The 12,266-nt window shown below is 40.8% G+C and overlaps 1 protein-coding gene across 1 annotated transcript in view; it reads left to right on the forward strand.

Moving 5' to 3' along the window:
- LOC134534633 (thrombospondin type-1 domain-containing protein 7A-like) overlaps positions 1-12,266 on the forward strand; it is a 41,745-nt gene that overhangs the window by 26,974 nt on the left and 2,505 nt on the right. Inside the window, exons 11-12 of the mRNA XM_063373121.1 lie at positions 4,601-4,780; positions 8,355-8,606. Of these exons, the coding sequence (XP_063229191.1) occupies positions 4,601-4,780; positions 8,355-8,606 (432 nt within the window). The remainder of the gene's footprint in view (positions 1-4,600; positions 4,781-8,354; positions 8,607-12,266) is intronic.

The raw sequence follows: 12,266 nt of genomic DNA on the forward strand, positions 1-12,266 counted from the left end.
ACACAAGTTAAACTACAGTACTTTAAACACTATGCTATCCCTTTTTATTTTCTTTCAAGTGAAATAATCGTATACTTGTTGACAGTAATGCTTAACCAAAGAACATGAGCTACAAGCCTTAAAAATGCTACAAGTACCATTATGCTCCACCATCCAACATTTATGGTACATAATGTTCAGTCATGGAGCAAGGATCATTGTGCTTCAACATCAAATGTGGTGGAAGTGCATGGTTGTATTTTGAATATTTTACTAAGAAGTTATACAAGAATATCACATTAAGCATCTAAATAATGCTCACAAATGTAATAGAAATTTGGGTCTTTTTGCATAAAGTTTAATTAATTTATATTTTGGATTACTCATGCATTTTCAGACATGGTTTAAAGTCCCTCGTAAAGTTAAAAATAAATAAAAAATTGTTTTCTAGGCTGTAATGTTGTGCTGTATGGTTGTGTGTTACCTGCGTATTTCGGTTAAGTTTCTCAGACGAAACATTATGTTGGACTCCGTTTTCAGGCCATCAAAATAACATTAATATGGTACACAACATTTAATCAACTACCATGACCTCTTGAACATTATATGTGGTACACAAGGCTTCACTATGGTGCAACGTACAAGATTTAAACATCGTACAAACACCATGATGCTTCAACATGGTATATGGTACACAATACTTAAACACAGTGCTATAACTAGCTTCCTTCACAACAGAGCATGTTAGTGAAAACATTATTATAATTATTAATTCCGGTGAATTCTTCTCAATACCCAAACTTTGTACTCTTACAATGATGTTTTACCATTTTCCATGTAACAAAACTCTGAAACATAACTTCGCCATGGTTCATTGTTCATAGACCAATTAAGTTTTAGTACTGTTTTATTAATTACTAGTACTTACATTACTAATAAATAATTGTACTTAAATAATATCTGATCATCAATCACTGGCACTTAAAAATGTTTATTCACAAGTCACTCAATGTCTATAAAGTTTCACAGTTCGCGCTCCTCACTGAACCTAGGCTCAACATTGGCTCGCCCCATACCACGTGCCTGTCCACAAACATTCTCGCGCCACTCACTCGCACTCTCTCGATCCCGTCGCTCCGCGTCGCGCCACTCTCGAGGGGGTCTCTCGATCTCTTCGCCGATATCGCACTTCCCTTTACTCGCGGAACTCTCCAAACTCTCGGAACTCCCATGGAGGCCGGCGTCGCTGCTTATATACTTGTGGCTTCCTTCTCGAACCGACGAGAGCAGCTGTAACGAGTCGCGTCATTCCGGGCCTACCCGACGCCCGAAACATCGTGAATGACGACGTTTATTCACGCCACTCCACGCGGCGGCCACTGTAAGCTCGGAATTCCCAGGCCGCTAAAGGTGGCAATAGCCCGAGGCATGACGATGCGCGAGTTGGGGAAGGGGGAGAGGGATGGCATGCATTACGTCAGTGGACGGCACGTGACATGACACGTGATGCCAGTGGCCGTGCAGGGCCATCAGCCTACTCCGTACCTGGTGCGTGTCGCGGTCCTGTCTGCGTTCGTAACAATAATATACCCTAGTTAATGTTTCAGAAGAGTGACACGTTACTATGTTGCATAACACTCAAAGACTCAAAAATGTTCAAATACCAAAACATTTTTTTCTTCATTATGCGTGGTAAAGAAGACTCAAAAATATTATAAGTACAAAGATGCTTCACCATTGTATGTGGTATACAATACTTAAACATGGTGCAATTACCAAAAAGCTTTACCATCGTACATTGTAAGCAGTGCTCAAATACAGTGCAAGTACTACTTCCATCAACCTAGTGCATCGGATATAAAACTCAACAAAAAAGCAAGGTCTATGATGCTATACCAGATTACATATACACAATACTTAAAAATGGTACAAGAAAAATAATGCTTCATCATATATAATGTTGCACAATAATGAAACATAGTAAAATTTTCATGTGACCACACTATAATGCATAGTCCTAAATATTCAAACACGGTACAATTATGTTGATGCTTCACCATACTATTTTCTTCACTGTTATCAAACATGGTACGAGTAATATTATGCTTCAATATGGTTTATCGTACACAATATTCAAACATCGTAAAAGTATCAGGAAAAAAGATACAAGTAACATAATTCTTCACCGTGGCAGATGGGACATAAAACTCAAATAATAAACAAATACATTGAGGCTTTACCTTCGTACATAGTACACAATACCTTAGCATGGTATAAAATTCATAGTATGTTTATTAGTACCGTGTACGACTGCTCTATCTTTGTGGTGTCACCCAGAGTCGACAAATTTTAAATCTATACATTTTGTAAATTACTTCTTTGTTACCATAATATATAACACTTTATTTTTCTTGTCGCTTTTCATTTGGTCACTAAAATATATCCATCCTATGTTTAATTATATAAGCTAGTATACAGCTTATCTCATACCTATAGTTTGGTGTCGATTGCTTTTAATTTTTTAGGGCTATGTTTACTGGAATACACCAAATTAGTTGTAGCGGGAGCTTGGGAATTGTTGTGGTGCAGGTGGGTTGTTGTGGTGCAGGTGGGTTGTTGTGCAGGTGTGTTGTTGTGGTACAGGTGGGTTGTTGTGGTGCAGGTGGGTTGTTGTGGTGCAGGTGGGTTGTTGTGGTGCAGGTGGGTTGTTGTGGTACAGGTGGGTTGTTGTGGTACAGGTGGGTTGTTGTGGTGCAGGTGGGTTGTTGTGGTGCAGGTGGGTTGTTGTGGTGCAGGTGGGTTGTTGTGGTGCAGGTGGGTTGTTGTGGTGCATGTGGGTTGTTGTGGTGCAGGTGGGTTGTTGTGGTGCAGGTGGGTTGCTGTGGTGCAGGTGGGTTGTTGTGGTGCAGGTGGGTTGTTGTGGTGCAGGTGGGTTGTTGTGGTGCAGGTGGGTTGTTGTGGTGCATGTGTGTTGCTGTGGTACAGGTGGGTTGTTGTGGTGCAGGTGGGTTGTTGTGGTGCAGGTGGGTTGTTGTGGTGCAGGTGGGTTGTTGTGGTGCATGTGTGTTGCTGTGGTACAGGTGGGTTGTTGTGGTGCAGGTGGGTTGTTGTGGTGCAGGTGGGTTGTTGTGGTGCATGTGGGTTGTTGTGGTGCAGGTGGGTTGTTGTGGTGCATGTGGGTTGTTGTGGTGCAGGTGGGTTGTTGTGGTGCATGTGTGTTGCTGTGGTACAGGTGGGTTGTTGTGGTGCAGGTGGGTTGTTGTGGTGCAGGTAGGTTGTTGTGGTGCAGGTGGGTTGTTGTGGTGCATGTGTGTTGCTGTGGTACAGGTGGGTTGTTGTGGTGCAGGTGGGTTGTTGTGGTGCAGGTGGGTTGTTGTGGTGCAGGTGGGTTGTTGTGGTGCAGGTGGGTTGCTGTGGTGCATGTGGGTTGTTGTGGTGCAGGTGGGTTGTTGTGGTGCTGGTGGGTTGTTGTGGTGCAGGTGGGTTGTTGTGGTGCAGGTGGGTTGTTGTGGTGCAGGTGGGTTGTTGTGGTGCAGGTGGGTTGTTGTGGTGCAGGTGGGTTGTTGTGGTGCAGGTGGGTTGTTGTGGTGCAGGTGGGTTGTTGTGGTGCAGGTGGGTTGTTGTGGTGCAGGTGGGTTGCTGTGGTGCAGGTGGGTTGTTGTGGTGCAGGTGGGTTGTTGTGGTGCAGGTGGGTTGTTGTGGTGCAGGTGGGTTGTTGTGGTGCATGTGTGTTGCTGTGGTACAGGTGGGTTGTTGTGGTGCAGGTGGGTTGTTGTGGTGCAGGTGGGTTGTTGTGGTGCAGGTGGGTTGTTGTGGTGCAGGTGGGTTGTTGTGGTGCATGTGTGTTGCTGTGGTACAGGTGGGTTGTTGTGGTGCAGGTGGGTTGTTGTGGTGCAGGTGGGTTGTTGTGGTGCATGTGGGTTGTTGTGGTGCAGGTGGGTTGTTGTGGTGCAGGTGGGTTGTTGTGGTGCATGTGTGTTGCTGTGGTACAGGTGGGTTGTTGTGGTGCAGGTGGGTTGTTGTGGTGCAGGTAGGTTGTTGTGGTGCAGGTGGGTTGTTGTGGTGCATGTGGGTTGTTGTGGTGCAGGTGGGTTGTTGTGGTGCAGGTGGGTTGTTGTGGTGCAGGTGGGTTGTTGTGGTGCATGTGGGTTGTTGTGGTGCAGGTGGGTTGTTGTGGTGCAAGTGGGTTGTTGTGGTGCAGGTGGGTTGTTGTGGTGCAGGTGGGTTGTTGTGGTGCAGGTGGGTTGTTGTGGTGCAGGTGGGTTGTTGTGGTGCAGGTGGGTTGTTGTGGTGCAGGTGGGATTGTTGTGGTACAGGTGGGTTGTTGTGTTGCAGGTGGGTTGTTGTGGTGCAGGTGGGATTGTTGTGGTACAGGTGGGTTGTTGTGGTGCAGGTGGGTTGTTGTGGTACAGGTGGGTTGTTGTGGTGCAGGTGGGTTGTTGTGGTGCAGGTGGGTTATTGTGGTACAGGTGGGTTGTTGTGGTACAGGTGGGTTGTTGTGGTGCAGGTGGGTTGTTGTGGTGCAGGTGGGTTGTTGTGGTACAGGTGGGTTGTTGTGGTGCAGGTGGGTTGTTGTGGTGCATGTGTGTTGCTGTGGTACAGGTGGGTTGTTGTGGTGCAGGTGGGTACCAAACACGGTCGCGCGCCGTGCTGAGACCGCCGGCAGATGGCGGTGAGCCGTGTCCCACAGCGCTGTGGGAAACGAGGCCTTGCTTCACGGGTCCGTGTCTCATCTTCGACTGGGCGCTCACGGAGGATGGTCACATTACTTGTCAGCGCTCAGACGGCGTCATGGTGGTGGGTGAGTGTCGTCCCAACAATGGCGTTCCCAGCGCCCACTATGTCTTTACTGTAGCCTATTATGCTCTTATTGTGTGTTTATTAGTTTTGGAAACTCTTTTTGTCCAAACAGGAAATTTTGTATGTACTAGAATATGAATATTATCTTCCTTTATACAGATAATATTGTGATTATGGTTTTTGTTTTACTATTAAACCATTGCATATTAACTCAGCTAAGTCTTTTTTAAGACAATGAACCCGTTGAGAAAACGCAAATTATCCTGCGACTTCACTATCAACACTCTTATTGTTCATAAAATTAAATGTTTATAATTTTAATAAACAAAACTCAATATGAATTTCTGCTGACAATTTTAATCTGGTTATGATTAGCATTTAAAGGGTTCAACAAGGAAAACTACAATGAATGAAATAAGTCAACGTTTAAACTGCGGTGTGTTAAATAAAGGGTGTGTGTTTAAAGTATATTGCCAAGGGGTACACAATAAAGCTGACTAGTAATTCCATATTACAACGAGGTAGGGCAAACTAAAAGGAAGCTGAAAAACTATATTTAAAATATGCCTTTGTTGTTTTTGCATACATAAAAACAATATGAATAAATCATTATTATTTATTTTAACAAATAAATGTTTTATTCAAAGTAATAAAAATGGTAATAAATATTTGCAAATTGGCCATAAAAATTTAGTTTTTAATTTTTTTTTAACCAGAACACTGTACTGTTTTCACAACATACACAAAAAATGTAAAAAAAACAGTTATTTGTTCTCTCTACTTAAGTTGATGATCAGTACCCTATCTAACCCCAAATTTGTGTCACAAAAGGATGGATACCCCATTCTTCCATTATGTTTATATATATATATATATATATATATATATATATATATATATATATATATATATATATATATATATATATATATATATAACGTGACCCACAGGAAGCATTAAAATATTTTTTTTTGTTCAAATACCTGTTTTGCAAAAATTAAACGCCAATGTTTTTATTAAACACGACTTTATAGATATACGTCATTGCTGGTTTACCCTAGATGTCATAGGAAAATCTCCAGAATGGGCAACAAAGATGAACGCATAAACACACGGTGTACAGGCCAAAATCAACTAAAGTAATGTTATTTCACACAAATATCTCTGTGCGGAAAGCTGCAGTTGACGAACACAGGAAGGCGAACGCAAGCGGCCCTTCGTCGCATGAAGCACGGCAGCAGCTGGCCTGAGGGATCAATACCTGGCTGGTGCAGCGCCAGGCGGAGAGGACTGACAGATCTGTAGTCACCGGGTGTTTCCCAGCGCGCGGCGGGCCAGCAAGCAGTGTTGCACCTCTTGCCACCGGGTGTTTCCCAGCGCTGTGGTGCACCTGCTGGCAACAACCTACGGTACTGCACACTTTATTCGTTTGGCTCAGCTCCACATTAGAATGAAAAATTCAGATTTTACTTTCCAAATTTTTCAAGCAGCCGTTAAAAACAAAAATCAGCTTCTTTTGGCTTCAGACAGTTGTATATGATTTTTGTAACAATGTTTGATGATTTTACTATGAGTGTTGCTTAATAGTTTTACAGAAACTAGTATTTTTTTCAAAAAAAATATTTCAGTTGTGCATTAATGCGAATTTGTAAAAACTAATGTGATTGGTCGTTATGTTTTGTTCATATCGATTAGAATGGCTCAGCATATGTTTTGTAAAGAAAACTAGAAAAAAACTTTATAGAAGGAATTAGTATTAATCTGGACGAGCTAAATGATAGATGCTATCGTTCTGCGATCCAGTTTTGATAACGTAATACTTAATGGATATACGAAAACAGCATAATGATTGATCTTAAATATTGAACTATAGGTGGAAGATAATAATTCAGAAGAAATTTAGATGATTAGGCTATAAGGATATGTTTTTGTCAAACTAATATTCTGCGTTTGAAATGAACTATAATAGGTCCTGTGAAGTATGCCGAACCTAATTCAAAGGAATGATACTGACTCCATCAGAATTACTACTGCATTACAATAAGAAGAAAATACCGTATAACTAATTTTCCGAGATTCCGAACCACGACGAAGGAAGAAAAACGACATCGGATCCCAAGTACCAAAACTGTCGACACCAACATGAATACTATAATCTCTGTCGAAAGAAGAATGGCTGCTGTTGCGAAGTGGTAATTTTGGGTACCCAGTCCCCCCACTGAAGGCAGGAAGGACGATTTCTGCTCCAGAGTTCCGGGACGACGGTGAAGTTAGGTATTCTGCAATGCAACATCTTTGGACGTAACTACTACTGTCTTGTTTATGGTATCAGTACAGAGGTCAGCAGAATTCGAAACTTAGTCAAGTTGGACACCATATTGTCGATATATCGCGTAAATGGTTGTAATTTAGTACATATAAACTTTCTTATAAAACATATAACTGGATCATAATTATTTAACACAAGTTCGTATCACAATTTCCTCGTAATTTTATTTAAACTGTAAATTATTCACGTTGTCTTTAAAAAATTTTATTTTTCATTTTCAGGATGTATAGTTTTAAATTATTCAAGTAATTTTTACATACGAAACAAAACAATAAACTACTACAGTTTTACAGTAGGTCGTAGGTTATTTTTCTCCCCGTATACATTTAAAACTGTAGTATTTTTGTGCGCTGACTCTTGCAACACGTTATTTATGATAACACTTGAAGTTATTTAAATTACATCTCAATCTTAATTTAAAGGGGGCTGGATCTCTGTGCAGGTTTCTGGGTCTCTGTGCCGGTGATTGGGTCTCCGTGCAGGTGATTGGGTCTCCGTGCAGGTGATTGGGTCTCCTTGCAGGTGATTGGGTCTCCGTGCAGGTGATTGGGTCTCCGTGCAGGTGATTGGGTCTCCGTGCAGTTGATTGGGTCTCTGTGCAGGTGATTGGGTCTATGTGCAGGGTATTGGGTCTCCGTGAAGGTGATTGGGTCTCTGTGCAGGTGATTGGGTCTCCCTTGCAAGTGATTGGGTCTCCCTTGCAAGTGATGGGGTCTCCGTGCAGGTGATTGGGTCTCTGTGCAGGTGATTGGGTCTCCGTGCAGGTGATTGGGTCTCTGTGAAGGTGATTGGGTCTCTGTGCAAGTGATTAGGTCTTCGTGTAGGTGATTGGGTCTCTGTGCAGGTGATTGGGTCTCCGTGCAGGTGATTGGGTCTCCGTGCAGGTGATTGGGTCTATGTGCAGGTTATTGGGTGTCCGTGCAGGTGATTGGGTCTCTGTGCAGGTGATTCGGTCTCCCTTGCAAGTGATTGGGTCTCCCTTGCAAGTGATTGGGTCTCCGTGCAGGTTATTGGGTCTCTGTGCAGGTGATTGGGTCTCCGTGCAGGTGATTGGGTCTCTGTACAGGTGATTGGGTCTCTGTGCAGGTGATTGGGTCTATGTGCAGGTGATTGGGTATCCGTGCAGGTGATTGGGTCTATGTGCAGGTTATTGGGTCTCTGTGCAGGTGATTGGGTCTCTGTGCAGGTGATTGGGTATCCGTGCAGGTGATTGGGTCTCCATGCAGGCGATTGGGTCTCTGTGCAGGTGGCTGTGACGGGAAGCCAAAGCCGTGCCCACTGAGCTGCGACGCTGTTGACCACTCCATGTGCGACCCTCAGGCTGGCTTGTGCACATGCGCACCGGGATACCTTGCACTCGGCTATGACCACAGAGGTCATGTGACCACGTGCACGCCGCTAGCCATCACCGACCCCGCGCTGCGTCACAGAGTAGGCCACAGTGCCACAGAGTTTACAGCTGCGCCTGATGAGATCCAGTCCAGATACTACTACCCAAGTGAGTCTCTACTAGGGATTACTCGTCGATACCTTCTCACAATTTTGTATTTACAGTCTTTATGTTTAACCACTAGGTACATGCCTGTTGTTGGCTACTTTTTTTGATTCTGTGATCATTAATACTTTTTGGAGGAAAAAAATTCCGAAGCATTTAGGTAATTAAAAAATATTTTTTAAATTGTTAAATATTTATTAGCAAAATAATGCTTTTTTATGTATTTCTATTAAAATTCATTTAAATTACAAATGTATATTACAAAACATTTTTGTTATTTACAGTAGTGTAATTTGTGAGGAAAAAAATCACCAGTTCATTAAGTTTTGTTTTTGTGGTTACAAACATACTTTTTGTTTGTATATATGGTACTGCAGTCGTTGGAACGTTTAATGTGGGCTATAGTAATAAAAAGATAAGGTGTTTTATGGTGCCTATTATGGAAATATCTAGCTAATTATTATTTTGGGATAAAAACGTAAGAAAGCTTTTGGCTTGCTTCATTGTTTTGTATTTTAGGTTTTACAAAGTAATTTATGTCAAATTTTTATATATTTATTATTATAACAAATAAATAAGATACAAGAAGTTATTATTGCTGCCAATGGTCGCTCATGACTTAAAAAGCGAATGGAGAGGTGCCAAGATTCGCAAGGCACACAATCCGACGCACATTCACCAAATTTGGCTCACAAATCGATGCATATTAAATAATATCAACACACATTATGACAAACATTGATAACATATGACAATTCAATGCAAATTAATCTTCATCGATGCTAAAAAAATGACGGCTGGGATGTCAGAGGTTGATCGGTTCCTCGCTCCTCAAACCGGAGTCTGTCCCCGAACATACCGAAGTATACTACTAATGATATATTGCTTGTTTAATCTTACACTTATGTAAAATATTCAGTAGCTTGGTCTTTCATGAATCGAAACTGGTTAACAGGGAGGAAGGGTAGGTCTTTGTTCACATGATGGAATTCTCTTGTGTATTTAACAACAACATTCAGTATGTTAACTGTTGGACATTCATCAGACAACATCATCTGTGTCACCTCATTTAATATTTGAAAATAAGTAGTAGTAAACTCATAGTCCAGCCACATAAATCGTTCGTATCCAAATAATGTATGTACGTGTCTAGATGAATCCCATCATACATTTTGGACATGTACTTATTATTAGCATGTCAGTATTGTTTTATGCATTGCGATACGCCACCACGGCTGCCCGCTTCCTCCAAACAGTCTGAGGGTAGTTCTAAAAGGACATCAGTTATCTGCAGTATAGAATCCAAGGTGAAACCTGGTGCGCTGACACAGTGTACTCAATCAAGACTGTGTGTAGAGAAACACAAAGTACTAACTCTTCAAAAACATCAGCCAGAATCAATAATAGGTTTTTTAATACAGCTCACTGTATTCACTTAATTTTGATATATGAAAAAGTGTTCCATACTTCCTGTGCGAGAATGAAAAAGGCTTCTGTGATACGAGAATCCAACAGACGATTGTTGAAGGCCTCGATTCCTGGCAGCAGCGGCTCAACCAGTCTTTCCCCACTGTTCACGTAATGGTAATTCACCATGTGGCCAAGGTTCTAACTATTATGCATTATTGTAACATTTGACAAGTAATACATCAGTAGTGTACTTTGGTATGTCCGGGGACTATGACCATATGTAGGCGGTCAGGGTTAAATAACCGAAGTATTGTGAAATCGCTACTCAGGCAAGTGCGAAGCCAAAGATCTAATCAATGAACCAAATCATATAAACATAATGGATGGAGAATGCATTACCCATATTTTTTTTGAAAAGGTGCCAGTTATTCCTGGGTATGCAGGATGACGAATACCTCTTTCATGTCGCACCAAAGCTGTTTCACTATAAAATATTTGTCGTAAATCAAATTGTGGAAAACTACCACTAGCTTCTTCGCTTGTCTGCAAAGAATATTGCATGATTTGCAGGCCGAGCCAAGATACTGACCAGTAAATGGTTTTTGGTCCCACACTGTTCCAATGGTTTGGGTGCATTCAGAACCACAATAGCAGTATTTATTGGCCTGGAAGTAGCCTGCATGTTCAGCTGGTGTAAGTGAAGTCATAACCTCGGAGATGGAATATATATCCTTTACATGTTTTCCAATGTCAACAATAAACTTTTCATCTCCATTAAGACCTAAATTTAAAAAGGTTTTCTGAGGCAGCAAACTTGTCAGAATTGGGGGTATTGTTAGAAGTCCACTTTTAAAAATATACAAAAACTATATGGTACATGCTTTTGTTAGACGTAAGTATAAGAACTCTCCTACACTCGGCTCACAAGTATCCACCGGGTGAAGTCATAGTAGGCGTCAATGGGAAGCTTGTCTATATGATAGTAGTTCTTAAATTTAATCATTGGACGCTTCCAATTCTGTTTTTTTATATCGGCATTGCCATAATAGAAATTTCCGTCTTAATCTAGATTACCACAATATTTCGCTTTCTTAGACATTGATGCTTCATCATAGTCTCGGTGCATCCTTGCAAAGTGTCAATCCTTTTTCTTAGGTTTGGGAGTCTACTAGTAATCGGCTTTGAACGTATCCTCACTTTTTAACGTTTTAATGTTAACATCTATAAAGTAAAGTTTATTGCCGTGACATTCAAGACAATGTAGATCATTTTCATTATAAAACATATTCAACTATAGCATTGTGGCGCCATCGTTTTTCTCTATTTATATTGTTAGTAAACATGCTAGTCAAGACTTTATTTTTGTCTTTCTGAGTAAAACATCTGCCTTACCTATCAAAATATCAAAACGTTACATTTGGATGAAGGGCTTTTATCACAGTCATAATTCCCACTGAATGTTTTCTAAATTGGTTGTCTTAAAATGCGAATATTTAAAAATATCATCATCAGTAGTTAACTTTACCTTAAAAAAAAATCCCAGTTGTTCAGCATTCACCTACAAATATAGCCTCATTTTATTTCTTAATAAGTCTTCGATCTATAAATATTCTCAAACTTTTTCTGTATTCAGTAAAGTACAAGCACGTATAAAATAACACATTAAAAATTTATAATCGGTTTTGTTGCAAAAGCAGTTCCTGTTTTATGAAGAAAAAAATGGAATTATAAACATACAAAGAAGGGCTGTCTTGCGAGCATACTAAACTTGTCTTACTTCGGCCACGAAATACTACACAAGTCGAGTTCTTTTTTTATTTTTTACCTAGCGAAGCCTTCCTTATCATGCAACCTGAGAGAGTCATCCCACATAAAACCATGATTGCTTTTACAACACAAAGAATTACTAATATTTCTTAAATATGTTATTGTGTCACTTATGATAGGTGTTTCAGACAGTGTTTGATATTATGTATAGCTCTAAAAGTCTGTGTGACTAGTGAAAATCATTGTAATTTTTTATGGACAATTAAATATCACTGACGGAATTATGAAGTAGAAAAATTTCAGTTATTATTAATTGTGCACAGCTGTTCAATACGACTGAATAGGGTTCTAATAGCTTTCATTTGCAGCGATTTATCATTGCATAGCGAGTGCCTGAGATCACCTACTCCTACAGAGATATCTGTAATAATTTGTATGCTAGTAATTAGTATGCCATGGAGTGGTGGAGTGAGGAAGGGGACCTCC

Source organism: Bacillus rossius, chromosome 7 (genome assembly GCF_032445375.1).
Source record: "Bacillus rossius redtenbacheri isolate Brsri chromosome 7, Brsri_v3, whole genome shotgun sequence".
Classification (NCBI taxonomy): Eukaryota; Metazoa; Arthropoda; class Insecta; order Phasmatodea; family Bacillidae; genus Bacillus; species Bacillus rossius.